Source organism: Sinohyriopsis cumingii, chromosome 15 (assembly GCF_028554795.1).
Source record: "Sinohyriopsis cumingii isolate HCF-2022 chromosome 15, ASM2855479v2, whole genome shotgun sequence".
NCBI lineage: Eukaryota > Metazoa > Mollusca > Bivalvia > Unionida > Unionidae > Sinohyriopsis > Sinohyriopsis cumingii.
In genome coordinates, this window is record NC_142975.1 from 14,829,539 (window position 1) to 14,856,116 (window position 26,578).

The following is a 26,578-nucleotide window of genomic DNA, read 5'->3' on the forward strand; positions in this document are numbered from 1 at the left end:
AGCAGCTTTATTGTTGAAGTACATGGATGCAAAGATAGTAATATTCTTAACTCCTATTTTGCATATTACAATGAAATAAAGCATACATCACTCATCATAAATATGAAGTGAGCTTTTTCTATTGATATAAACTCATCTGCTTCCAAAGAACCAAAAAATCCTTTCCAAGAGAAAGCAAGAGTCTCAAGTGGGAATAAGACTGTTCACTAGGCAAGCATTATCTTTTAAAATACAATTATAGCTGTTGGCCAAGGAATCAAAGAAGATTTTTTTGCCATAAACCTTTTGTTCAATTTTGCTATATCATGTAATGTTTGCCAAATTCAATGGCAAATCCATAACACTGGTATGGAATTATGGAATTGCAAGGTCCTGAAGTGCCAGTGATCTGTAAATAAATATTTTTCAAATGGGGGGATATTTTGTGGAAAAGATATTGATAACAGCAGCCACCTTTAAATAAGCAGATTGTTTGCATTATTATTTGTATGGTGCAAATCTGAAAGGCCTTGATGGCAGGATCTACACAGTAAAGTAACACTGGCATATTGAGTTTCCTGAGAGGAATTTCTTCCCTGGTTTTCCTATTTTATGAATAGTGGCCACCAAAGTTTAGTTCCATTATTTGTATATCTTTTGGTGTAATGAATACAGGCCATAAAGCTGCATCTTGACAAACCTAATAACAACTGTTCTAATCAATAAGGAAAATAGTGGTTCAAATCCATGATTATAAGTCACGGAGATTATCAGGTGGCAATCAAATGCTCAGTCAATTTTCTCACACCTTTCTGATTTAAAGGCAAACAATGATAATCAGCACATTAAATGAAGGAAACAACTCTTGCTTTTGATACACCGATAACCAATAAATGCGTATACATGTAATTCTACAATAAAAACAATCATAACAAAGAAAGATACCATACTTCTGATCCCCTATGCTTCCTCCACGATGTTTATTATTTAAATGTTTGTAAATAGTTAAAGCTCCGTGAAAAAAGAATCAATGACAGTAGAAATAATTATTCTAATTTTGTTCCAAGATAGCTTTTTTCAGTTTTTCATGCAGTGTCAGATATTTTCCCTCTTCTTACTGCATGCGTTTGACTGACAGAAAGATAGAAAGACTGAGACATACAGAAAGAAGACAGAGAACCAACCTCCTGTATTCGTAGAATTGGTTCAGACTGGTTATCTTTACTTGAAGACGGTCCACCTGAACCTCCTCCTGTGGAATGTGAACCAGCCTCAATGTCTGGCTGAAAAGAAGTCCTCTCTTCCGCCTCTTTTACACCTTTTCGGATTACGTAACCAAGGACCAGTCCTATACAAAAGAGTACAACACCACCCAAGATTTTGAGGGCTATTCCTTTTTTGCCACTGAAGATATCAGTCTGCCAAGTAGGGGCCTGGGTGGGGGTCTCTAAATTTTTGTATTCAATGTCAATGTTCTCTGAATCTGCCTCCCATCGTGAAACTTGTTTTCCTGCCCTGTATTTCCCCTTAGAAGGCATTCTGTAAAAGAAACGGAAAATACCTTGTCTACAATGTGGAACTCAAGTTGCCAAGTTTAATTCAAAATAATCAATGTGTACACTTCAGAACAAGGTGACTGCAAGAAATCAATATTGTCGCTATTAATCATTTCCATAAAAAATAAATACAGATAAATGTATGTAAGGAATAATCTTTCCTTTGACACCTGAAGAACAAAACCTGACAAATCTGTCAGAAAAGATGTTATCATTCACACATAAATGAGCCATAAATGGACCAAAGTCTGCACCCACTACGAGCCCATGAATTCTCAATTCTTACTGGTTCATAGACATTTGAAGTCATGCTGATGTTGGTCCCACTGATCTTCAAGCAAGATAAACACCTAGCACATGTTGGATCACCTTAATTAACTTGTGACTGTTGAATATTTAATGCTACATGCCATATGGTGTATACATGTGTAAATGTGACTGCATGCATATGCATTACCATATATACTCGCTTATAGGTTGAGTCCCACTGCAAACTGCACAGACCCAGATCTGCTGGCACATAATGCACTGACTGATCTGTATCTGTACAGTTTGAAGGAGTATCAGCCAAACAAGCAACGAAGTCCATGATCTGTAGGCACATTATGGTATGACAGATCTGGACCTTTGTAGTTTCTAGTTTGACTTGACTTATAAGCAAGTACATATAGTATGTCTCCAGCATCTAACGAAGTGTTCAATAGTTCTAATGTATCTCAGACTTATAGTATAAGAAACAAGATCATCCCCAGTCAGTTAAATAAAAGACACCAAGAATGTTCTTCAGCAATAATCTCATATTTGTAAATTTATCACATGAGTTGTGTACATGTTGTTTAGTTTAATGTGCCCATATTATAACTTTTCCATACATGACATATGATTACATGTCATGAAACACATCACTACACATCAGGACAACACATGAGTTCATTAAATGACCAAAGTATCATAATCTATTTCAAAGTCACTTCACTAAATGATTCTGCACTTTTGTAAGCATCCTTCATCATGTGTAAAATGGAACCTTAGATTCATGCCCATTTTAAATTAAATTTATGAAGTCATTTAAATAATGTCACTTTTTAATCACCAAGTCTATAAATTAATTATTCAACTTTTTCATAAATGTCATTTTAAGCTATTCACAATGTGTACATTGCAAAGGCCCCTGCTCTCTAGAATTGGCTCATTGGGGCTTTAAATGGACATTCAGGGGCCATAACTCCACTAAATGAAGCCATGGAATACTGGCAATATAAAGCCTCTTGCTAAATTTGGTTGATATCCAACAATCCTTGGTAAAAGCAATGGCTGCAGAATCCAAAGGCCCATAACTCCTGTATATGACATAATGGAATGCCAGAAATCAAACTCATTCAAGGTTTTAAGATTATATTGCTTGCATTGTAATCTGAACAAAATCCAAATATCTTAGCAAACATTAGGTTAGAAAGATGAGCAATCAGGGGGTATAATTCTTCAAAATGGAGATGTGGAGCACTGGAAAAAAATTAAACTGACACAATGTTTCATCAATATACAAATTCATGCCAAATTTATTTAAAATCCATCAGTCATTTTATAAAGTTGTACTTCAGAAACCATAACGTTCCGATGGCCTAGTGGTTAGAGCATCCACCTCGGATGTGGGAGGTCGTGGGTTCAATCCCCAGCCGAGTCCTACCAAAGACTTATAAAAATGGTACTAACAGCTGCCTTGCTTGGCACTCAGCATTAAGAGGTTAGTGTTAGGACCGGTTGGCCTGGTGTAGAGGATAATGTGACTGGATGGGACATCATGCTACATGTCTGTGACATGATGCCCCAGTGCTAGACATCACTATAAATGGCCACAATGGAGACAGCGTAGCCATATAACTTAAAAATTGTTAAAGTTACATTAAAAAATACAAATCACACACACACACACACACACACATGCTTCAGAAATCCAAGTATGAAGGAGAGGCAATTAGGGGGCATAATTCATGTAAATGAAGTTAAGGAACTCTCAGAATCATCAAGATCTCAATAATTCAATGTGGATGAAATCAAATAATCCTTGTAAAGATGTGCTTCAGACAACAAAGGAATCAGAACAGGCACTTAGGGGGCATAATTCTTGTAAATGTGGCCATGGAATGATGGAAATCAAACTCGTTCAAGGACTTTCACTATAAAACTTCATGCCAGGTTTGGCTGAAATCCAAAAATCCATGTAAAAAAAGATGTTGTGGAAACCAATTAGGTCAAGCAATCAGAAGACATAACTCTTCTAAAAGATGCTGAAACTCATTCTCTTTTGAGGTTTTAACAGCATACAGCTACATACCAAACTGGTAAAAATCTGTCAATTCAGAAAAAATGTATCTTGTAAATATCAAATGACTGATGGATAAAAAACTAGACAGACAGATGACCAATTACAAATGGGCTGGATAGTATGATTACTGATGGATGGACAACTGGACAAACAGATGACATTACATAAGGGCTGGACAGAGTGATTACTACTGAGGTTCACCAAGTTCATCTAATGTTGCCCTACTTAGCACTCATGTAACATCCTCTATAATTTTCTCAACTTTTGGTGAAGGCCTTCATACACACCTCTCTTAATAAACTGGCCCCTCAGAGAATGCCCCGCCTACTCATTTGCATATCTATTTCTATAAGACAGTTCTGAGCTTGCTAAATTGTTTACTGACTGAATCAGGATTTGTGAGTATACTGTGAAAATTATAACCAAACTTGACGCAAAGGTTATAAAAAGACGAATTGGTGTACGTTACATCATACCATATCTTATGAGTCAAGTCCCACTGCAAATAACATAGACCCAGATCTGCCATCACATAACAAATTGCATAGACCCAGATATGCCATCACATAACAAATTGCATAGACCCAGATATGCCATCACATAACAAACTGCATAGACCCAGATCTGCTATCACATAACAAACTGCATAGACCCAGATATGCCATCACATAGCAAACTGCATAGACCCAGATCTGCCATCACATAACAAACTGCATAGACCCAGATCTGCCATCACATAACAAACTGCATAGACCCAGATCTGCCATCACATAACAAATTGCATAGACCCAGATATGCCATCACATAACAAATTGCATAGACCCAGATATGCCATCACATAACAAACTGCATAGACCCAAAGCTGCCATCACATAACAAACTGCATAGACCCAGATATGCCATCCCATACCAAACTGCATAGACCCAGATCTGCCATCACAAAACAAACTGCATAGACCCAGATCTGCCATCACATAACAAACTGCATAGACCCAGATCTGCTATCACATAACAAATTGCATAGACCCAAAGCTGCCATCACATAACAAACTGCATAGACCCAGATATGCCATCCCATACCAAACTGCATAGACCCAGATCTGCCATCACAAAACAAACTGCATAGACCCAGATCTGCCATCACATGACAAACTGCATAGACCCAGATCTGCTATCACATAACAAATTGCATAGACCCAAAGCTGCCATCACATAACAAACTGTATAGACCCAGATCTGCCATCACATAGCAACTTGCACAGACCCAGATCTGCCAGTGTATTATGTAACATAAGATCTTGGTCTATCCACTTCCTAGTTGGATTCAACTTGGAAGAGAGCATAAAATGTAGAAAGCTTGTACTGTTTGTGGTACTGAGTTGGACTTCACCGGCCACCAAATTATGCAGTGAATGACACCTAGCTGTAAATTGAACTGGATGGCAGTTAACTGTTATTTAATAATTGAGTGTTGTTTTGTTTTTTGGTGGTGGTGGTGTTGGTTTAATGCCATTGCAAAATATGCTAAACATGGTGACAGTGGAGAAAGATCCAGTGAAAACCCCAGGAAGAACCATGGGAAAACTGGCAAGCTTTTTCACATACCTTCAATGGCCAAACCCTAGACTCAAATGCATGCTGACACAGTAGAGATGGCTTTGATTTGGACCACCTGACCACCTGGGGCCTCCAATAATTAATTTTATGATGCCAACAGTGGCTAGAGAAATAGGGAACTGGGTCAATTTTAAGGGCCAGTCAACCATCCTATAAAATTCAAAGGAATTGCAACTTTTAGGATAGCAGCAATTAGATAAGAACTTTGAATTAAATCATTTTTGGTGATAGGAATAAAAGCGTCAAATAAACACAAAAGTAATCCTTACTACTGACAATTAACTCAGATATAGTCATGTTTGTGATGAACAATTTTGGAAGACAAAAATCAGTGACCAAAAATAAATAACCAACATGGAACATAGGAAAACAGGTGAAAAGTGTTGCAAAACATATTTAAAAAAAGGCCTACAAAACAAATATAATGCTTAATAAGAGTCAAATACTTGAAATACAAGGCCAAATGTCAGGTAATATGGGTTAGAAGGCCTAGTCACCAACCAAATATATACATCACATACCAAAGAAGCAAATACATTTATTTGTCAAGTACAACAATTAGGACCTTTGGTGACTGCATGGTCAATTTAGGCATTTGCCTTTACTGATCGCACACATAGCACCTCTGTCTGTCTGGGTTTGAGTCTCGGCTCAACAGATGTGGGTAAGTAACAACCGTAGCCTCCTGTGGGTCAGTGGTTCTTTCTGGCATCTTCCTGGGTTCTTCTTCCACTAGATATACTGGCTGTCATGTTTAGCCTATAATGTGCTGAAAAAGCATGATAAACTCCCAACCCATGCACAGGCAGACAAACTCAATCCTCAGGTAAGTAGGACAATTCTTTTCAGTCCCTCATATAAGTAAGGCACAGTATTGATAAAATATTGTTAAAGACCTATTAAACAAAAAATATATTGAAATAAAAAATCTGCACAGTGGACACATTTGCAAGACTGCAGAGCTCATACAATTTACCTACTTCATGATAAAAAGATGACAAACAGATATTTAAATTCATGGCTGTTTCTTAATTTAAGATGTCATCCGACTGGTTTTTCATCAACATCCACTACTGAAAGCTAGCAGACACTATTTTCCAATACCATTTCACATACTGTGTGAATAATGAAAGCCCATTCATACGGACATGGTTTAATATGAAGCCAACTGTTTTGTAAATTAATCTGATAATATAATTACCATAAAATGGCCTTATTGAGAGCTGCCTAAGTAAAGAAACCATATGTTTTCCTGCTAAAGTGGTCTCTAAGACATCTCATTATTTGTTGGCGCAGAGAGCCTTTGAAACATTCTGAATGATGTACTGCAAGCGACGACATGAACTTGGCCAATTGAAAGGTATTATTGGCACTGGATGTAATTAGTCTGCAAGATGAGGGCCCAAAACATGGCTGTCGCTGAAAGCTTTTGTATGTGAAACCAGCTATTTTGCGCACATAGTCCTCTGCTTTAATCATGGCAACATCAACAGTTTCCTCTCATTTTTGAAGATGTTTGCATCAACGTTGTCAAATATTTACCTAAAAGTTTATGTAGATTATGGCATATTCAATTTAACGTCTGGGAAAATAAAAACTGCACATCAGATCTTTAAGGACACCAAAATGAATGGTTTGATCCAACTAACTGCAAAATCTTGTGGTACTCAAAAGCTGATGAAAAAATTACTGGAAGTTTTTTTTTTAATTTGTTCTAATGAAAGAAAGCAACAAATTTGAGACACCAGCAATAGTATAAAAAATAAAAATTGTCTTGTATTTAGTTGGAATAGAATGCATTTTAAAAAGTCTGGAAAAAAGACAACATAGGATTTGTGCTACCACATTTAAAATGAAGAGAAACTGAAATCATACTAAAAGCATTAAACAAGTTCTCCAAAATATAAAAAAATTAAATCATAACACAGTGTGTGTGTGTGTGTGTGTGATTTAGATTTTTAACCTATTTGTATAAAATAAAGTCAGTTATATCATAATAATTTCTGCAGCATGGCAGTTTATAGCAAAGTCTAGCACTGGGGCATCATGCCACAGACATGTAGCACGATGTCCCACCTTGAGTCACGTTATCTTGACACCAGGCCAACCAGTCCTAACACTAACCTCTTAGTGCTGAGCGCCTGGCAATGCAGCTGCAAGTACCATTTTTGTAAGTTTTTGGTATAACTTGGATCCGGTTCGAACTTGCTACCTCCAGCATCCACCGGCATCCAAGGTAGATGCTCTAACCACTAGGCCACTGGAGCAGTCATATTTTAGTCGACAACTGAATGTTAAACATTTCATGCAAGATTACAAACTGTAACCCTCTTGGGGTCATCTAGCATCTATTCTAAGAGTCATATTCATTTCTAAACCATTCTTCATAAAGGTCATGAAATGCATGAAAATTTAACATTATCCCTTTTTAAGCTTGTTTACTACATCAAATCTTCCCACCATTTAGACCCCCCATCAGTTCTAGAACAGACAGTTAAAAACACGAGTCCCTAGGGACTGTTGCCATACTGTCCAAAAAGAATGTCCAGGAATTCATGACAGGACCTTTTTTTTGCTCTGCCAAGTGTCCAAATCAGAATGAAAAGTTTTATATACTCATCCCAAAGTATGTCTTCACTGACTGATCTAACAACATATATCTTTCTAAAACTTCTAGCACTGTTAATCATTGCAAACAATAACAAGGATTACCCTTGTACTGGTCTCTTTAAAATTCAAACGTCAATTCCATAACAATACCTGCACAACGCACCATTTTGTTTTGATATAAATATAGTGTTTCTGTAGAACAAAACAGTTCTTGGCTAGACCTAAGGTACCATGGTATTCTACATTGTCACCAAAGCCTCAAGTACCATGGTCTTCTACACTGTTACCAATGTTATCAAGGCTTCATGTACCATGGTCTTCTACATTGTCACCAAGGCCTCAGGTACCATTGTGCTCTACACTGTCACCAAGGCCTCAGGTATCATGGTCTTCTACTCTGTCAACAAGGCCTCAGATACCATGGTCTTCTACTCTGTCACCAAGGCCTCAGATACCATCTTCTTTTACACTGTCACCAAGTGACTAATACAGTGCAGAGCCTGGGTACCAATCTTCTCTTGCAAATATGACATACAATCATGCTGGATCACAATATATATATATATATATATATATATATATATATATATATATATATATATATATATATATATATATATATATATATATATATATATATATATATATATATATATATAATACAAATAATATTGTCATTTAGGTTACAGAGTTTTTAATTCATTATCTATGGAGGTTCGAACCCAGGTCTGCGGGTAAACAGCACCCATCACATTGCCTGCACACTCGAGCCCAGATTCCCTCATGACTAAGCAGGCATCACCAAAAAATGATGTTACTCAATCGGTGTTATATGCATTCATGTGTAGCAGACACACTAGCATGCCATTATTAGATCTTTAAGTTTGTTCTTGCAGTTGAAATAACTGAGTTTTGAGAGCCCTCTTGAATGTGATCACTGTGTCTTTGTGTCTAAGTTCAGTGGGCAATTCATTCTATGTTGCTGGGCCTTGGTATGCAAAAGAATGCCGTCCATATGACTTTGTTTTCATAGTGGGAATAATAAGTATATGATTGTCAGAAGAGGAGCATAAGTATCTTGCTGGTGTGTACACATGGGTGAGGTCAGATAGGTATGTTGGACTACAGTCCGACAGTGAAACAAGATCTCCAGCCTTTTTACCATTTTACAAAACGTTTGTCATAGAAACAAATGACAGGTTTCATTTAAATCTGAAGAAGAGGAAAGTTATCGCCTTGACATAAGAAACACCTATCAGATGAATTCTCTTAGATATTTTATATTTTCTTTAGGTAAAAATTTTTTAATTATGTCAGCTATAAATATTTTGCTGTGACTGGTTTTGGAAAACTTTCCATCACTTTTGTCCAATTTCCCGCAGTCTCAAAGCTAACATCAGAATTCTGAGCTTGTATGACCTGATGAGCATTAACAAGACTTTGATCTCTGACCAGACGGGTTCTCTGATTTCACTTTACATGCTTTGTGCCAACTGTGATAATATTACTTCAATGTCAACCAGAGATAAAAGACCATGCAAGGCTAAACACTCAAACCATAAACAAAACATCTGAAGAAAACAAAGTACCATGGAGAAATCTGACATAATGTTTAAATCTTACATGGAGAAATCTGACATAATTTTTAAATCTTACATGGAGGAATCTGACATAATGTTTAAATCTTACATGGAGAAATCTGACATCATGTTTAAATCTTACATGGAGGAATCTGACATAATGTTTAAATCTTACATGGAGAAATCTGACATAATGTTTAAATCTTACATGGAGAAATCTGACATCATGTTTAAATCTTACATGGAGAAATCTGACATAATGTTTAAATCTTACATGGAGAAATCTGACATCATGTTTAAATCTTACATGGAGAAATCTGACATAATGTTTAAATCTTACATGGAGAAATCTGACATCATGTTTAAATCTTACATGGAGAAATCTGACATAATGTTTAAATCTTACATGGAGAAATCTGACATAATGTTTAAATCTTACATGGAGAAATCTGACATAATGTTTAAATCTTACATGGAGAAATCTGACATAATGTTTAAATCTTACATGGAGGAATCTGACATAATGTTTAAATCTTACATGGAGAAATCTGACATCATGTTTAAATCTTACATGGAGAAATCTGACATCATGTTAAATCTTACATGGAGAAATCTGACATAATGTTTAAATCTTACATGGAGAAATCCGACATCATGTTTAAATCTTACATGGAGAAATCTGACATAATGGTTAAATCTTACATTTGGCATAATTGATCTTAAGAAGATAAATGTTACCTGTTTCTGTTAACATGAAGTCACCTGTCAACTTTGTATCTTGCAATTACTTCACTCCCGCTGCAGCGACTGGCTATAGCATATGCAAGTCTGAGGTAATAACGTAATAAGCCATACAGCAGAAGAGGCTGGCTACAATATCTGGCCTGTTCAATACCAGCAGCAGACAACGGCAGGAGATTAATAAAGATTAATTATCTGGCTGCAGTCTAAAACAATTTTATACCTCACAGTTTGTCAATCTTCTCCAATGTGCTCTGTACAAAAGCAAAGTAAGGATAATCTGGCATTGAGACAAAAATGAAATTCAAATCTAAAACTTAAAAAACATGGAACAGATATCTTATGGATGACCTGTCAAACATATGTACTCAAGACTACCCCCACATGTGTAATGAAGACTACCCCACGCGTAAACAAGACCACCCACACATGTGTAATGAAGACCACCCCACGTGTAAACAAGACCACCCCCACATGTGTAATGAAGACCACCCCCACATATGTAATGAAGACCACCCCCACATGTGTAATGAAGACCACCCCTACGTGTAAACAAGACCACCCCCACATGTGTAATGAAGACCACCCCCACATGTGTAATGAAAACCACCCTCACATGTGTAATGAAGACCAACCCCACATGTGTAATGAAGACCACCCCCACATGTGTACTATAGACCCCCCCACATGTGTAATGAAGACCACCCCCACATGTGTACTATAGACCCCCCCCCAAATGTGTAATGAAGATCACCCCCACATGTGTAATGAAGACCACTCTGAATGTCTTTACCCAATTTTAGAGTTTTGGAGAGTTATATTGGGATGGAAGTACAAGTTTCCTTCATCTCAATGTAAAATTGTCAGATAGGTCTGACAAAATTCTGACTAAATTCTATTCCCTGAACAGAATTTCATGCCGTCACATCTGTACAAAGTAAAATTAACAAATTATTTCTTAATGCTAGAACATAACATACCCCATCTTTAATAAAATAAATTTATGATGATGTCTTTATTGTATTTTCCAAAATTATTACTAATATATGACATTTTTAACTGAGTATGTACTCAAAGATGAAACATTTTATGAAAGTGGTACCACACGAAAACACCCATTTTAAATTGTATCCTTTAGTGGAAAGCTGCACAGTGTCAACAAAAATGATAAAACCCAAATGTACTGGATTACAAGTGGAATTAACATGCTATAAAATTTCCCACCAAATGGAATTAACATTCTTTAAACTTCCCTCCATGTGGAATTTACATGCTATAGAATTCTCTCCAAGTGCAATTAACATGGTATAAAATTTCCCTCTAACTGAAATGTACATGCTACAAAGCTTCCCTCCAAGTGGAATGTACATCCTATACAGTTTCCCTCCAAGTCAAATGTATGTGCTATAATGTTTCCCTCCAAGTGGAATGTATGTGCTATAATGTTCCCCTCCAAGTGGAATGTATGTGCTATAATGTTTCCCTCCAAGTGGAATGTATGTGCTATAAGGTTTCCCTCCAAGTGGAATGTATGTGCTATAATGTTCCCCTCCAAGTGGAATGTATGTGCTATAATGTTTCCCTCCAAGTGGAATGTATGTGCTATAAGGTTTCCCTCCAAGTGGAATGTATGTGCTATAATGTTCCCCTCCAAGTGGAATGTATGTGCTATAAAGTTTACCTCCAAGTGGAATGTATTAAGGTATAATGTTTCTCTCCAAGTGGAATTTGAATGCTAAAAAGTATCCAAGTGGAATTTTGCATGCTATAAAGTATCCAAGTGGAATTTGCATGCTGTCAATATCAGATATCCATTGCATCATATTTAACAGCAGAAACAAGACTCTATCAATCTGAAATGTCATGTTGATTACACAGGAGGTATAATTTGTGCTTTCTGTCAATTGATTCAAAAATGTGAATTTAAATGAACTAACCCCAGTACAAAGATAAAAAGCATGCTTCAACTACACTCACTTGATTGTTGCCTCTGCAGCCAACGGATGCATTAATGTACTAAGATTTCATCATGAAGAAATTATTCAAATTGATTAGAATTTATTGTTTTCGATCCTAACACAGGGTTATTGAAAATAGAATACTGGTGCAATTCAGACAGTATTAAAAGGTGGAGAAGCTATACTACATACATGTACCAGTGGCTTCAGTTGTGTACTTTAGTTAAACAGCTAAGAGGGCATTTTATATGTCTCTGTCTCCCTATCAATATATGGGGATTTAGTATGTATTACACAAGTTGCATCCTTGGATTGAACCTTTTGCACTTATGCTGTGGCTTTATATGACTAAAATAAAGTGTGTCTTGAACCTCATGCCTGTTATTAGGTTTGATATATTCCATATTTATATTCCTGGTTTAAGCAACAAATTGCTTCTGTTTTTATCCATCCAAAAGAATGGTAATGAACCATATATATATATATATATATATATATATATATATATATATATATATATATATATATATATATATATATACTTTCTTATAGGTCCAGTCTACCTGGAAACCGCATACCAACAGGAAACGGTACAGTCCCTCATCTGCCACTGCATAAATGCAGTGGCAAGTCTAGGTCTACGTTGTGTGCTCCACTGATTATTTCTAGCAAACATCACAGATCCCAATCAGATGGCAAATTATATGGTGGCAAATATAGGTCTATGTCATTTGCAGCTTGGCCAGACTTATAAGCATGCATATAAGGTAAATGAAGAAGAACAATAAATTGTAACCAAGTTATAGAATACAGAACCAGCATGCAATCATAACACTCAAATATATTTCCAACCCCACTGAATTGTAAATCAATTTACATTCTACCTCATAGATGATTTAATATTATTTAATTCAAAAACATCCCAAGGCCCTGGGTGATCAAGTGGTCTAAAGTGCTCACCTTTTACCAATCACTGGCATCTCACCTCTGTCGGTGTGGATTTTGATTTTTGGGTACTGCCAATATGGCTACGTAAGAAAGCTTGCCAGAAGCTTCCCATGGATTCATGGCTTTTACCAAAGGTCTTTCCAGGTTCTTCCTCCACCAGCTATACTGGCTGCCATGCAGAGCCATGCATAGCATATCATGCACTGCAAAATGGCTTTAAACCCAAAGCAACAGCAAAAATATCCCAAAAAAGCTCATGTCTGTTACTTAAAATATCTTACTGAAAGTATTTTCCAGTATAATACAAATGTTAGGTCATCCAATCATGTCAAATTTCTTCTTTCATCATATTAATAGGTTTTTCTAATTTCCTAAAACTTTGCAATTTTTTCCTTCATGAAAATAACACAACAATTACAATATTTTCTCAAATTTAAACTTCCTGCACTTATTCCTACTTTTTCAATCTTCCCATAAAAATAAACAATATTTTTTTTCTATGTTCTTAGCTCTATTCTGACCACATACAATTCCAGTGTTTTTAAACCTTTCATTTTACACTATGTATCCTCAGCAAAAATACATATGATTCTTTAACAAACTAGCAACTATTTCATCATACTGATTATTGGATAATACATAAAAACTTCAAAATTGGACACAAAATGTCATACTTATTAAAATTTCCATCTTGGATTTTTGTGGAGAAAAGTGCATGGCACAATGACATTGTCCATCAATGTTGATGGCATAGACAATTGCATTCACTGTTAACCGTTTGGCAAGCTCATAATGATGACAAGACAAGACAAGACAAGAAGACAAGACAAGACAAGACAAGACAAGACAAATTCTTTATTACACTCAGGTTACAATAAGCAACATATGAGGAAAATATCAGTATCTCATTTTGCATGAGTGTGCATCAGCCATGGACAATTATTTTTCTCACAGTAAATGCAATATAACTCAGACTGACAGCATTATTACAGTATTACTTCAATGGAAAAAGATCACGTTGAAACTTAATTATATAGACATTGGTAAATAAGGAAAGACAAGACACCACACAATGTTGAACCCTCATATTTTTTATACAAGACAGATAACCACTCAAGACAGATAAACCTTTGGGACAATTTGTGCAAAATTGTAAATATGTGCATAAATTGTTTCCATTCAGAAAATATTTACATTCATTGTTTTGGCATAATGATTCCAAGATATTAAATATCAAATTTTTAAAGATGTTCTTAAAACTTCGTTATATTTTTCGCTTGCTAATTTTCTCCAGAATATTTACTTACTGAATTCATTTATCTTAATGGGTATCAATTCTCGTTGTCTTGCAAAATAAAATACACCAGAGAGAATTCTGGTACCTTATATGAACAGCTACCAAAACATCATATTTTGGTGATGTGGCGGTAGCCATGGTAGTATGGGCACTGGAACATGCAGGCAGGCGATAGCTGTCTTATCTTGCATAAAGAGGTCCTAGGTTCGATACCAAGCAGAAACCCAGTATGGAACGAAATACTGAAATTGCTTGTTTAGCGCTAGGGTGTCAATATTTGTAGTAATCAAGGTCCCTAGATTCATCAACCATAGGGATTTTAATATACATGCTCATATAATAATAATAATAATAATAATAATATATATATATATATATATATATATATATATATATATATATATATATATATATATATATATATATATATATATATATATATATATATATATATATAAGTATATAGTCTTAAGAGTAATTCTCCTATGGCCAGTGCTTGGAGTTAAATGTGACATTACTCCCTTATTTAAATAAAATCTAAAAGCAAGAGAATCCCCTGAAACACCATAGAAAATCCACTGAAACACCCCTGAAATATCATAAAATATGAAAATATGGTAAACCACCCCAATGGCAAAATCAAATGTTTTTCAGTGACATTTGGTAATCAACTGAAATACCATTATTTTCTTTGGTTTGGCATTTTACGGTGCAGCAACAAAAGTAGGTTATTTAGTGTGGACACAATTGTAATAAAGTGCCCTGCCCAAGGACAGAGCATGATAGTTGACCCAGGCTGATTCAGTGGTAGGAGTCAAATCCACACTCTTTCAGTCGTGAGTGCAGCACACTAGACACCAAACCACCATGTCTTGCAATCTCATTATTTAATGTGGAGACAATTGTAATAAAGTGCCCTGCCCAAGGACAAAGCATGATAGTTGACCCAGGCTGATTCAGTGGTAGGAGTCAAATCCACGCCCTTTCAGTCGTGAGTGCAGCACACAAGACACCAAACCACCATGTCTTCCAATCTTATTATTTAATTGAAACAAAAAATAAAGCAACTGAAATGGGCTCATTCTAAAAGTGGTATTCCAATAGTTATTGGCAAACAACTAAAATGCTATTTACTGACAACACATGTGGGAATAAAAGCTGGTTTTAAACATCTGTATTTTAATGGTGTTTGTTAGAATTAATCCCTGTGTCCCGTTTAAATGACAATTTGTGACTCCTTAGTCTTATTTGATTCAAAATATTGGGTTAGCCACTTTAAACATTGCACAGAATATGGCTTGCACCGCCCAAGTGAGTTGTTTTCAGGATTTTTCAAGATTTCAAGGATTTCTGAAAGCTTTCAAGGAGTATTCTGTTTTATGGAAATTGAACTTTACTGAATAAATGGCTACAAATGTAGAAGAAAAAGCATGGAAAGGGCCACAACTCCATCTGGTAACTACATATGTTTCCATGTGTCATCTGACCCACCCAATTTCACAAAATTGTATTTATTTTTAAAATTATTTGTTAGAATTATTCATTAAATTTAATAAGCAATAATAATTCTGAATTCATAGAGTTAAATATTTTATTCATTTTTAACGCCTTTTTAATAAAATTAGTTTTGGGGAAATACTTAAGGAGATTTTCAAAATAAATCAAGGACTTTTCAATTTCATCAAAATTCAAGCTTTCAAGCCCATTCTCAAAATTCAAGAATGTTTCAAGGTTGTACAAACCATGTAAAAACAGCTTAACTGTTCAATGTCACATTCTGTACAAATATGCAATAACGATAAATAAAATTTATTTATAGAAAGGGGGTGGACATTTCTTTTGTCAAAAGGGGGTGGAGGGATGCTTCTGACTTCAAAGAAATGGAACTTTGTTCAATTAGTCTCATAAAACATTACAAAAGTTTTTCATGCAACAAAAAATATAATACAAATTAATCTGCTTATCTATCTATGTGTGTATGGGTGTATGCATATAATTTATTGGCACATCAGCACAACCCTGACAATACAGTGCTGAGTCAATGTAGGTATCAACAGGTATAATGCACGTTACATCATTATAATGTACTTTACATCATTATAATGTACTGTATATCATTACTGTATATCATTATAATGTACTGTACATCATTATCATGTACTGTACATCATTAGTATGTACTGTACATCATTATAATGTACTGTACATCATTATAATGTACTGCATATAATTATCATGTACTGTACATCATTATAATGTACTGCATATAATTATCATGTACTGTACATCATTATCATGTACTTTACATCATTATCATATACTGTATATCATTATAATGTACTGTACATCATTATAATGTACTGCATTTAATTATCATGTACTGTACATCATTATCATATACTGTATATCATTATAATGTACTGTACATCATTATAATGTACTGCATATAATTATCATGTACTTTACATCATTATAATGTACTGTACATCATTATCATATACTGTATATCATTATAATGTACTGTGTACATCATTATAATGTACTGTATATCATTACTGTACATCATTATCATGTACTTTACATCATTATCATGTACTGTATATCATTATAATGTACTGTACATCATTATAATGTACTGCATATAATTATCATGTACTGTACATCATTATAATGTACTGTACATCATTATAATGTACTGTATATCATTATAATGTACTTTACATCATTATAATGTACTGTATATCATTATAATGTACTGTATATCATTATAATGTATTGTATATCATTATCATGTACTGTGCATCATTATCATGTACTGTACATCATTATAATGTACTGTATATCATTATAATGTACTGTATATCATTATAATGTACTTTACACCATTATAATGTACTGTGTACATCATTATCATGTACTGTACATCATTAGTATGTACTGTACATCATTATTATGTACTGTATATCATTATAATGTACTTTACACTATTATAATGTACTGTGTACATCATTATCATGTACTGTACATCATTATCATGTACTGTATATCATTATAATGTACTGTACATCATTATTATGTACTGTATATCATTATAATGTACTGTACATCATTATAATGTACTTTACACTATTATAATGTACTGTGTACATCATTATCATGTACTGTACATCATTATCATGTACTGTACATCATTATTATGTACTGTATATCATTATAATGTACTGTATATCATTATAATGTACTGTGTACATCATTACCATGTACTGTACATCATTATCATGTACTGTATATCATTATAATGTACTGTACATCATTATGTACTGTATATCATTATAATGTACTGTACATCATTATAATGTACTGTACATCACTATAATGTACTTTACACTATTATAATGTACTGTGTACATCATTATCATGTACTGTACATCATTATCATGTACTGTACATCATTATTATGTACTGTATATCATTATAATATACTGTATATCATTATAATGTACTGTGTACATCATTATCATGTACTGTATATCATTATTATGTACTGTATATCATTATAATGTACTGTATATCATTATAATGTACTGTGTACATCATTATCATGTACTGTACATCATTATCATGTACTGTATATCATTATAATGTACTGTACATCATTATTATGTACTGTATATCATTATAATGTACTGTACATCATTATAATGTACTGTACATCATTATAATGTACTTTACACTATTATAATGTACTGTGTACATCATTATCATGTACTGTACATCATTATCATGTACTGTACATCATTATTATGTACTGTATATCATTATAATGTACTGTATATCATTATAATGTACTGTGTACATCATTATCATGTACTGTATATCATTATTATGTACTGTATATCATTATAATGTACTTTACACTATTATAATGTACTGTGTACATCATTATCATGTACTGTACATCATTATTATGTACTGTATATCATTATAATGTATTGTACATCATTATAATGTACTTTACACTATTATAATGTACTGTGTACATCATTATCATGTACTGTACATCATTATCATGTATTGTACATCATTATTATGTACTGTATATCATTATAATGTACTGTATATCATTATAATGTACTGTGTACATCATTATCATGTACTGTACATCATTATCATGTACTGTATATCATTATAATGTACTGTATATCTTTATAATGTACTGTATATCATTATAATGTACTGTGCATCATTATCATGTACTGTACATCATTATCATGAACAGCTAATTCAAAGTATACTACTAACGACTTTAAAACATAAAAGAACAGAACCTGTACTGTCCATAGGCATTTTTAAAAGCTTCTTTTGGACAAAGATTTACAGCAAATATAAAAATATAAATAATAATGGAGCTTACAGAAATCTAGCTAAAATATAGCAGGAACAGTGAAGCTTGAAAAAAATGCTGTTCCAGCAGTTCATTCATTTTCACTGAAGGACTGTAAACAAAAGATGTATATTTCTTAGCTGTCAAGAAACAGAGGTAACAATCATTTCTTCTTCAATTTTCAAATCACCCAAAAAGCTACAAAAGCAAACTGATATAATGTATCACTTTCTGAGATTTTTATCACTTTAATATATGCTATACAAAAATATGTGAGGACTATCTTTGTATTAATGCAATCCATCTCATTATTACAAATTTGTAAATGCTATCTTTTTATTACTGCAATTTATGTCATTATTACAAATTTGTGATGGCTATCTTTTTATTACTGTAATGCATGTCATTATTACAAATCTGTGAAGACTATCTTTTTATCACTGTAACCCATGTCATTGTTACAAATTTGTGAAGGCTGTTTTTATCACTGTAATCCATGTCATTATTACAAATTTGTGAAGGTTATGTTTTTATCACTGCAACCCATGTCATTATTACAAATTTGTGAAGGCTATCTTTTTATCACTGTATTCCATGTTATCATTACAAATTTGTGAAGGCTATATTTGTATTACTGTAATCCATGTCATTATTACAAATTTGTGAAGGCTATCTTTTAATCACTGTAATTCATGTCATTATAACAAATTTGTGAAGGCCATTTTTTATTACTGTAATCCATGTCATTATTACAAATTTGTGAAGGCTATGTTTTTATTACTGTAATGCATGTCATTATTACAAATTTGTGAAGGCTATCTTTTTATTACTGTAATCCATGTCATTATTACAAATTTGTGAAGGTTATGTTTTTATCACTGTAATCCATGTCATTATTACAAATTTGTGAAGGCTATCTTTTTATTACTGTGACCCATGTCATTATTACAAATTTGTGAAGGCTATCTTTTTATCATTGCAATCCATGTCAGTATTACAAATTTGTGAAGGCTTTCTTTTTACCACTGTAATGCATGTCATTATTACAAATTTGCGAAGGATATCTTTTTATCACTGTAATTCATGTCATTATTACAAATTTGTGAAGACTATCTTTTTATTACTGTAATCCATGTCATTATTACAAATTTGTGAAGGCTATCTTTTTATCATTGCAATCCATGTCATTATTACAAATTTGTGAAGGATATCTTTTTACCACTGTAATGCATGTCATTATTACAAATTTGTGAAGATATCTTTTTATCATTGCAATCCATGTCATTATTACAAATTTGTGAAGGATATCTTTTTACCACTGTAATGCATGTCATTATTACAAATTTGTGAAGATATCTTTTTATCACTGTAATTCATGTCATTATTACAAATTTGTGAAGACTTTTTATTGCTCTTATGCATGTTATTATTAGAAAATATAGAAAAGGTGTAATTTTATCACTCTAATCTATGTTGTTAGTAGAAGTTTGTGAGGACTATCTTTTTATCACTCTAATCCATGTCATTATTAGAATATTTGTGAAAACTGTCATTTTATCACACTAATCTTTTCCACAGTTTATCAAGAAGTTACCAAAAACATATCAGAGTAGAAGAGAAACACTGATGCATGCATCATCATCTAGCAGGCAGTTCTTCGTAGTTTGACTTTACTGCTAGCCAATCTTGTGCCTTGCAATAATGTGGCAGTCAGCCATCTCATCATGCCACCTAACTGAGAAAACTCTGCTTATAACTTCATTATACTTCATACAAAGTCATGTCACATTTTTCAATAAATGAAACTGTACAACATTTTTATTTAAAAGAACAAAGTAGTGTTTCAAAATGCCATGCTAATACAAAGGCATGGCAATTCATCAATTTTTCAACCTAACTATGCAAACATTTAATTGGAAGTACTTCCAAACACATGACTATCGTAAGTATTTGATCCGAATTGCTCCTGGAAGCCAATGGAGTGACAACATATGATTTGGAAAGAAATAAATGATTCTAAGAACAGAAAAGGTTTCTTTGTCTGTCACTGAAAGACCAAAGCAAGCTTTTAAGGAAGCATAAATCAATAGCCATGGATACTCTCCACACTTTGTAATGTGAGCAGATCTTTCTGATCCAATGACACTAAGAGATAAAAATACAAGGAATGGCTTAAGGAAAGTGACAAAAAGTCAATATGGGGATGAAATCAATATACTAACAAATGTGACAAAATATCAACTGGGGGCCAGACATCAATTTGTTTTTAAAAAATGGAAAAAGAATATGAAATATCAATGCCTCATTTTATTGACATAAAACATTAAAAATCTTAATGCAAACAAACAAATAAATTATATGTTGTTTTTCGGTATGTGGAAATAACAACATGCAAAACATGTTTATAACATTTTCTTTTAAATTGTAAGCATCTTTAATGAGGCCCAGGAGAGACAAGTGGTCTACCGTTCGACTCATTATATAATTCTCCCTGGTTAATAACAAGGCTGTTACCATTCATAACTGTCAACTGCATCATGTACTCTATGAATAAGTTTATGCTTGCGCTAAATGTATAGTAATAATTTTATCGAAATTATAGTATCAAACACCAGGGAACCAGTCTGTTATTGATACTGCTGCCGTAATGACTACAAAGGTAATAAATGGCATATGTCAGTAATGCATTAAGGATGTACAGGAGTGCAAGTGACATTATTACATTTAAAACAGCACATGTCCAACATTTTGTTTTTGAAATGGCATGTAACTGACTGAGCCATTAGCCTGTCTTAATATTGGCAATAAATAATATTTTAAAAGGAAATATAAAATAGTAAGCTTCACATTGATTTATTTTAACCCACACTGTTGTATATTTGATGGAGTTTCAACCCATAGTGACATACATTTGATAGACTGTCAACCCATCCTGACATACATTTGATGGACTTTCAACCCATAGTGACATACATTTGATAGACTGTCAACCCATCCTGACATAAATTTGATGGAGTTTCAACCCATAGTGACATCCATTTGATAGACTGTCAACCGATCCTGACATAAATTTGATAGACTGTCAACCCATAGTGACATACAGTTGATAGACTGTCAACCCATCCTGACATACATTTGATAGACTGTCAACCCATCCTGACATACATTTGGCAGACTGTCAACCCATCCTGACATAAATTTTATGGACTTTCAACCCATAGTGACATACATTTGATAGACTGTCAACCCATCCTAACATAAATTTGATGGACTTTCAATCCATAGTGACATACATTTGATAGACTGTCAACCCATCCTGACATAAATTTGATAGACTGTCAACCCATAGTGACATACATTTGATAGACTGTCAACCCATCCTGACATAAATCTGATAGACTGTCAACCCATCCTGACATAAATTTGATGGACTTTCAACCCATAGTGACATACATTTGATAGACTGTCAACCCATCCTGACATAAATTTGATAGACGTTAAACCCATAGAGACACACATTTGATAGACTGTCAACCCATAGTGACATACATTTGATAGACTGTCAACCCACAGTGACATACATTTGATAGACTGTCAACACATAGTGACATACATTTGATAGACTGTCAACCCATAGTGACATAAATTTGATAGCCTGTCAACCCATAGTGACATACATTTGATAGACTATCAACCCATAGTGACAAACATTTGATAGATTAACTTAAGTACAATGGTTAAAACTTTCTCAAAGTCCATTGTAGTAGCATGTTATAACCATAATTACATTATAATGAAGGGTGTTATTATGAGGAAAAGCTGTTCTACCATTTCTCTATATCAAGAAGGTTCAGTGGAGTTGAGGCCAGGGGAATTTTATTCTTCTGTGTAATATTTTAAAACAATTTATCATTACAGAGGGCTCACAAATAGAATAAAAATCTTTGCTATCTTTTAATACTGCAACTGCAATACAACAAAACTTTTGGAGGAAATTCTGAGGAAAAAAAGTCGTTGGCAATGAATATTTATTTTGTTTTTAAAATTTGAGTTTAGGGCACACAAAACTATGTTGTGAGCCACAGAACCAGCCTAGGTATGGAGAAATAATAAATATATTATTTAAAAAAATTAAAGACCACTTATTGGCTAAAAATAAGTGTCAGAACTTTTCTTTTAGATTCCTAATTCTATTTTATTGAAAAAATATCTTTAAACTTAAACCATTTTCATGTTTTTGTAATTTTGCGGATTCACAGATACCACAGAAACGGACAGATCTCATTGGGTCAGATTTTTATAGTGGATATCTACACTGAGGTTTTTTCCTCAAAGATGTGCAGTTTAGCAATCATGTTAAAAGCTTTCAATAGGATATATTATGCACAGAATGTCCAAATGTTTTACTAATCCTTACCTTTGGAAATTGAAAAAATTATTAACTGAAAGTAATTGTAACACATGAACTTATTATTAAATGTTTGTATTATCATTTAATATGTTACACGCATATTTTTAAACAAAGAATTGTTTTATGTAGCCAATATTTGATCTTATATTTTTTTATTTTCTCTTTCAAAATATATACATGTTGCATAATTTTAACATCTTTGCCATTTATCTCAGGACTGCATGCTTATGTTTTTTTGGGAAGGGTTTATCAATTTTTGCAATTTTTAACTTCACAATTTTTTAACTTATCTGTTGATAGGCAGTAAATAGCCTGGACTGTGCTGGCATGCCATTAAACCCTAAACACATCACACACTAAATTGAAAACTGATTACCATGTATATACACCAGTTCAATCAATTTCCCATAGTCATTACTCAAATTCCCTTCTTACTGCAACCATATCTGAACATCACTGCAGAACTTTCATATAACAGTTAGATTTTGATGAATCTGATTTTGTCTTGCTATAGTGTAATCCATGTTGGTTTCCCTTTGTTTAAAATAGCCTACCTTTAAAGTCTGACAATAGCAATCCACTATGATAAAGGTTTCTAAATAGTCTAACAATTTTCATAACTTGTGCCTTATCTTGTGCATTCTAATGCCTTTCCATTATTTGCTCACTGTCCCCATGAATGAGAAAAAAATATGGTGTACCTTGATTTAATAAAACCTGGTTCATATAAATATCTTTTGTTGAATCACAGTAATATATATATATATATATATATATATATATATATATATATATATATATATATATATATATATATATATATATATGTATGTATGTATGTATGTATATGTATATGTATATATATATATATATATATATATATATATATATATATATATATATATATATATATATATATATATATGTGGTTTCCTTATCTGAATTCACTATAGTTCCAAGTTAATGTCTCTTTCCAAGAATATTATAGAGTACTTTGTATTTCCAGATAAGAATAATTTTAATTAAATAATTTCAGCCCAAATCAAATAATGAACACAATAAATGCTCTTATAGCATAACCCATTTTCCTAGCAAACAAGATCATAAAGCCCTTTATCTGACCTAGGTGACACTTAGCATTTTCTATTTTTAAAAAACCTATTATTAAATGGAAATTTCTATTCTGTTACTAAAATTAAATTAAAGAACATGATAAACACATGTTGTTGACTCACGCCAAGAAAAATATGTTTACTTCTAATGATAATGATCCTAATTTTAAAACCACACCCACATGGGAAATATTGTCTATTGCACCATCAAGTGTCCTACTGTTTTATGTACCATCAAGTGCCCTATTGTCTTATGTACTATCAAGTACCCTACTGTCTTATGTATCATCAAGTACCCTATTGTCTTCGGTACAGTCAAGTCCCCTACTGTTTTATGTAACATCAAGTGCCCTGTTGTCTTACGTACTGTCAAGTGCCCTACTGTCTTATGTATCATCAAGTGCCCTATTGTCTTCGGTACAGTCAAGTCCCCTACTGTTTTATGTACAATCAAGTGCCTTACCATCTTATGTATCATCAAATGCCCTATTGTCTTTGGTACAGTCAAGTCCCCTACTGTTTTATGTAACATAGAGTGCCCTACTGTCTTACGTACAATCAAGTGCCCTATTGTCTTATGTTCCATCATGGGCCCTATTGTCTTATGTACTATCAAGTGCCCTACTGTCTTATGTTCCATCAAATGCCCTACTGTCTTATGCGCAGTCAAGTTCCCTATGTACCATCAAGTGCCCTATTTTCTAATGTACCATCAGTGCTCTATTTTCTAATGTACCATCAGTGCCCTAATGTTTTATGTACCATCAAGTGTCCTATTATCTAATGTACCATCAAGAGTACTACTGTCTTTAGTTGTGGCTTAGTCCTTTTCTTTCTAAGCAAGGCAAACTATGCATTTCAACAGGCTTTTAATTCTTTTAGTACTTTCAATTAAATTTAAATAGTAATTTGAATCAATATGTATATTATAGATAGACATACAAACACAATACTGCTACTGATAATTTAGATACCAGTATGTAACTTTCCAACATTTTCACACAAAGTATTAATATCAGCATACAAACTCTAGACATACTCTAATATTGTACTAAAATTGCAATGCTGCAAGACAAGCAGAAAAACTTTTAAAAAATTTCTATGATGGAGCAGGAATTCTGCTTAGGTAGGTGAGACAGGCAAGACATGAACTCCAAGTATAAATCATTGTATAGCCTTAGACCCATAGTAATATTATTAGTGTATAACATTAGACCCATAGCAAATTATTATAATAGTGTATAATCTTAGACCCATAGTAATATTATTAGTGTATAACCTTAGACCCATAGTAATATTATCAGTGTATAACCTTAGACCCATTGTAATATTATCAGTGTATAACCTTAGACCCATAGTAATATTATCAGTGTATAACCTTAGACCCATAGTAATATTATCAGTGTATAACCTTAGACCCATTGTAATATTATCAGTGTATAACCTTTGACCCATATTAATATTATCAGTGTATAACCTCCCATTGTAATATTATCAGTGTATAACCTTAGACCCATATTAATATTATCAGTGTATAACCTTAGACCCATAGTAATATTATCAGTGTATAACCTTAGACCCATAGTAATATTATTAGTGTATAACATTAGACCCATAGTAATATTATCAGTGTATAACCTTAGACCCATTGTAACATTATCAGTGTATAACCTTAGACCCACAGTAATATTATCAGTGTATAACCTTAGACCCATAGTAATATTATCAGTGTATCACCTTAGACCCATTGTAATATATCAGTGTATAACCTTAGACCCATAGTAACATTATCAGTGTTAAACCTTTGACCCATTGTAATATTATCAGTGTATAACCTTAGACCCATATTAATATTATCAGTGTATAACCTCCCATTGTAATATTATCAGTGTATAACCTTAGACCCATATTAATATTATCAGTGTATAACCTTAGACCCATAGTAATATTATCAGTGTATAACCTTAGACCCATAGTAATATTATTAGTGCATAACATTAGACCCATAGTAATATTATCAGTGTATAACCATAGACCAATTGTAACATTATCAGTGTAT

General features: G+C 33.3%; 1 protein-coding gene across 6 annotated transcripts in view; it reads right to left on the reverse strand.

Annotated features, from left to right (window-relative positions):
• LOC149781297 (putative N-acetylated-alpha-linked acidic dipeptidase) overlaps positions 1–26,578 on the reverse strand; it is a 324,099-nt gene that overhangs the window by 118,054 nt on the left and 179,467 nt on the right. For 5 of the 6 annotated variants that reach the window (XM_089935382.1, XM_089935384.1, XM_089935381.1 and 2 more), the window contains one exon: positions 1,164–1,518. In XM_089935382.1, the coding sequence (XP_089791508.1) occupies positions 1,164–1,517 (354 nt within the window). In that variant the 5' untranslated portion in view covers position 1,518. Of the gene's footprint in view, positions 1–1,163; positions 1,519–10,406; positions 10,638–26,578 lie in introns of those variants that run through there. The other variant, XM_089935385.1, reaches the window with a different exon arrangement.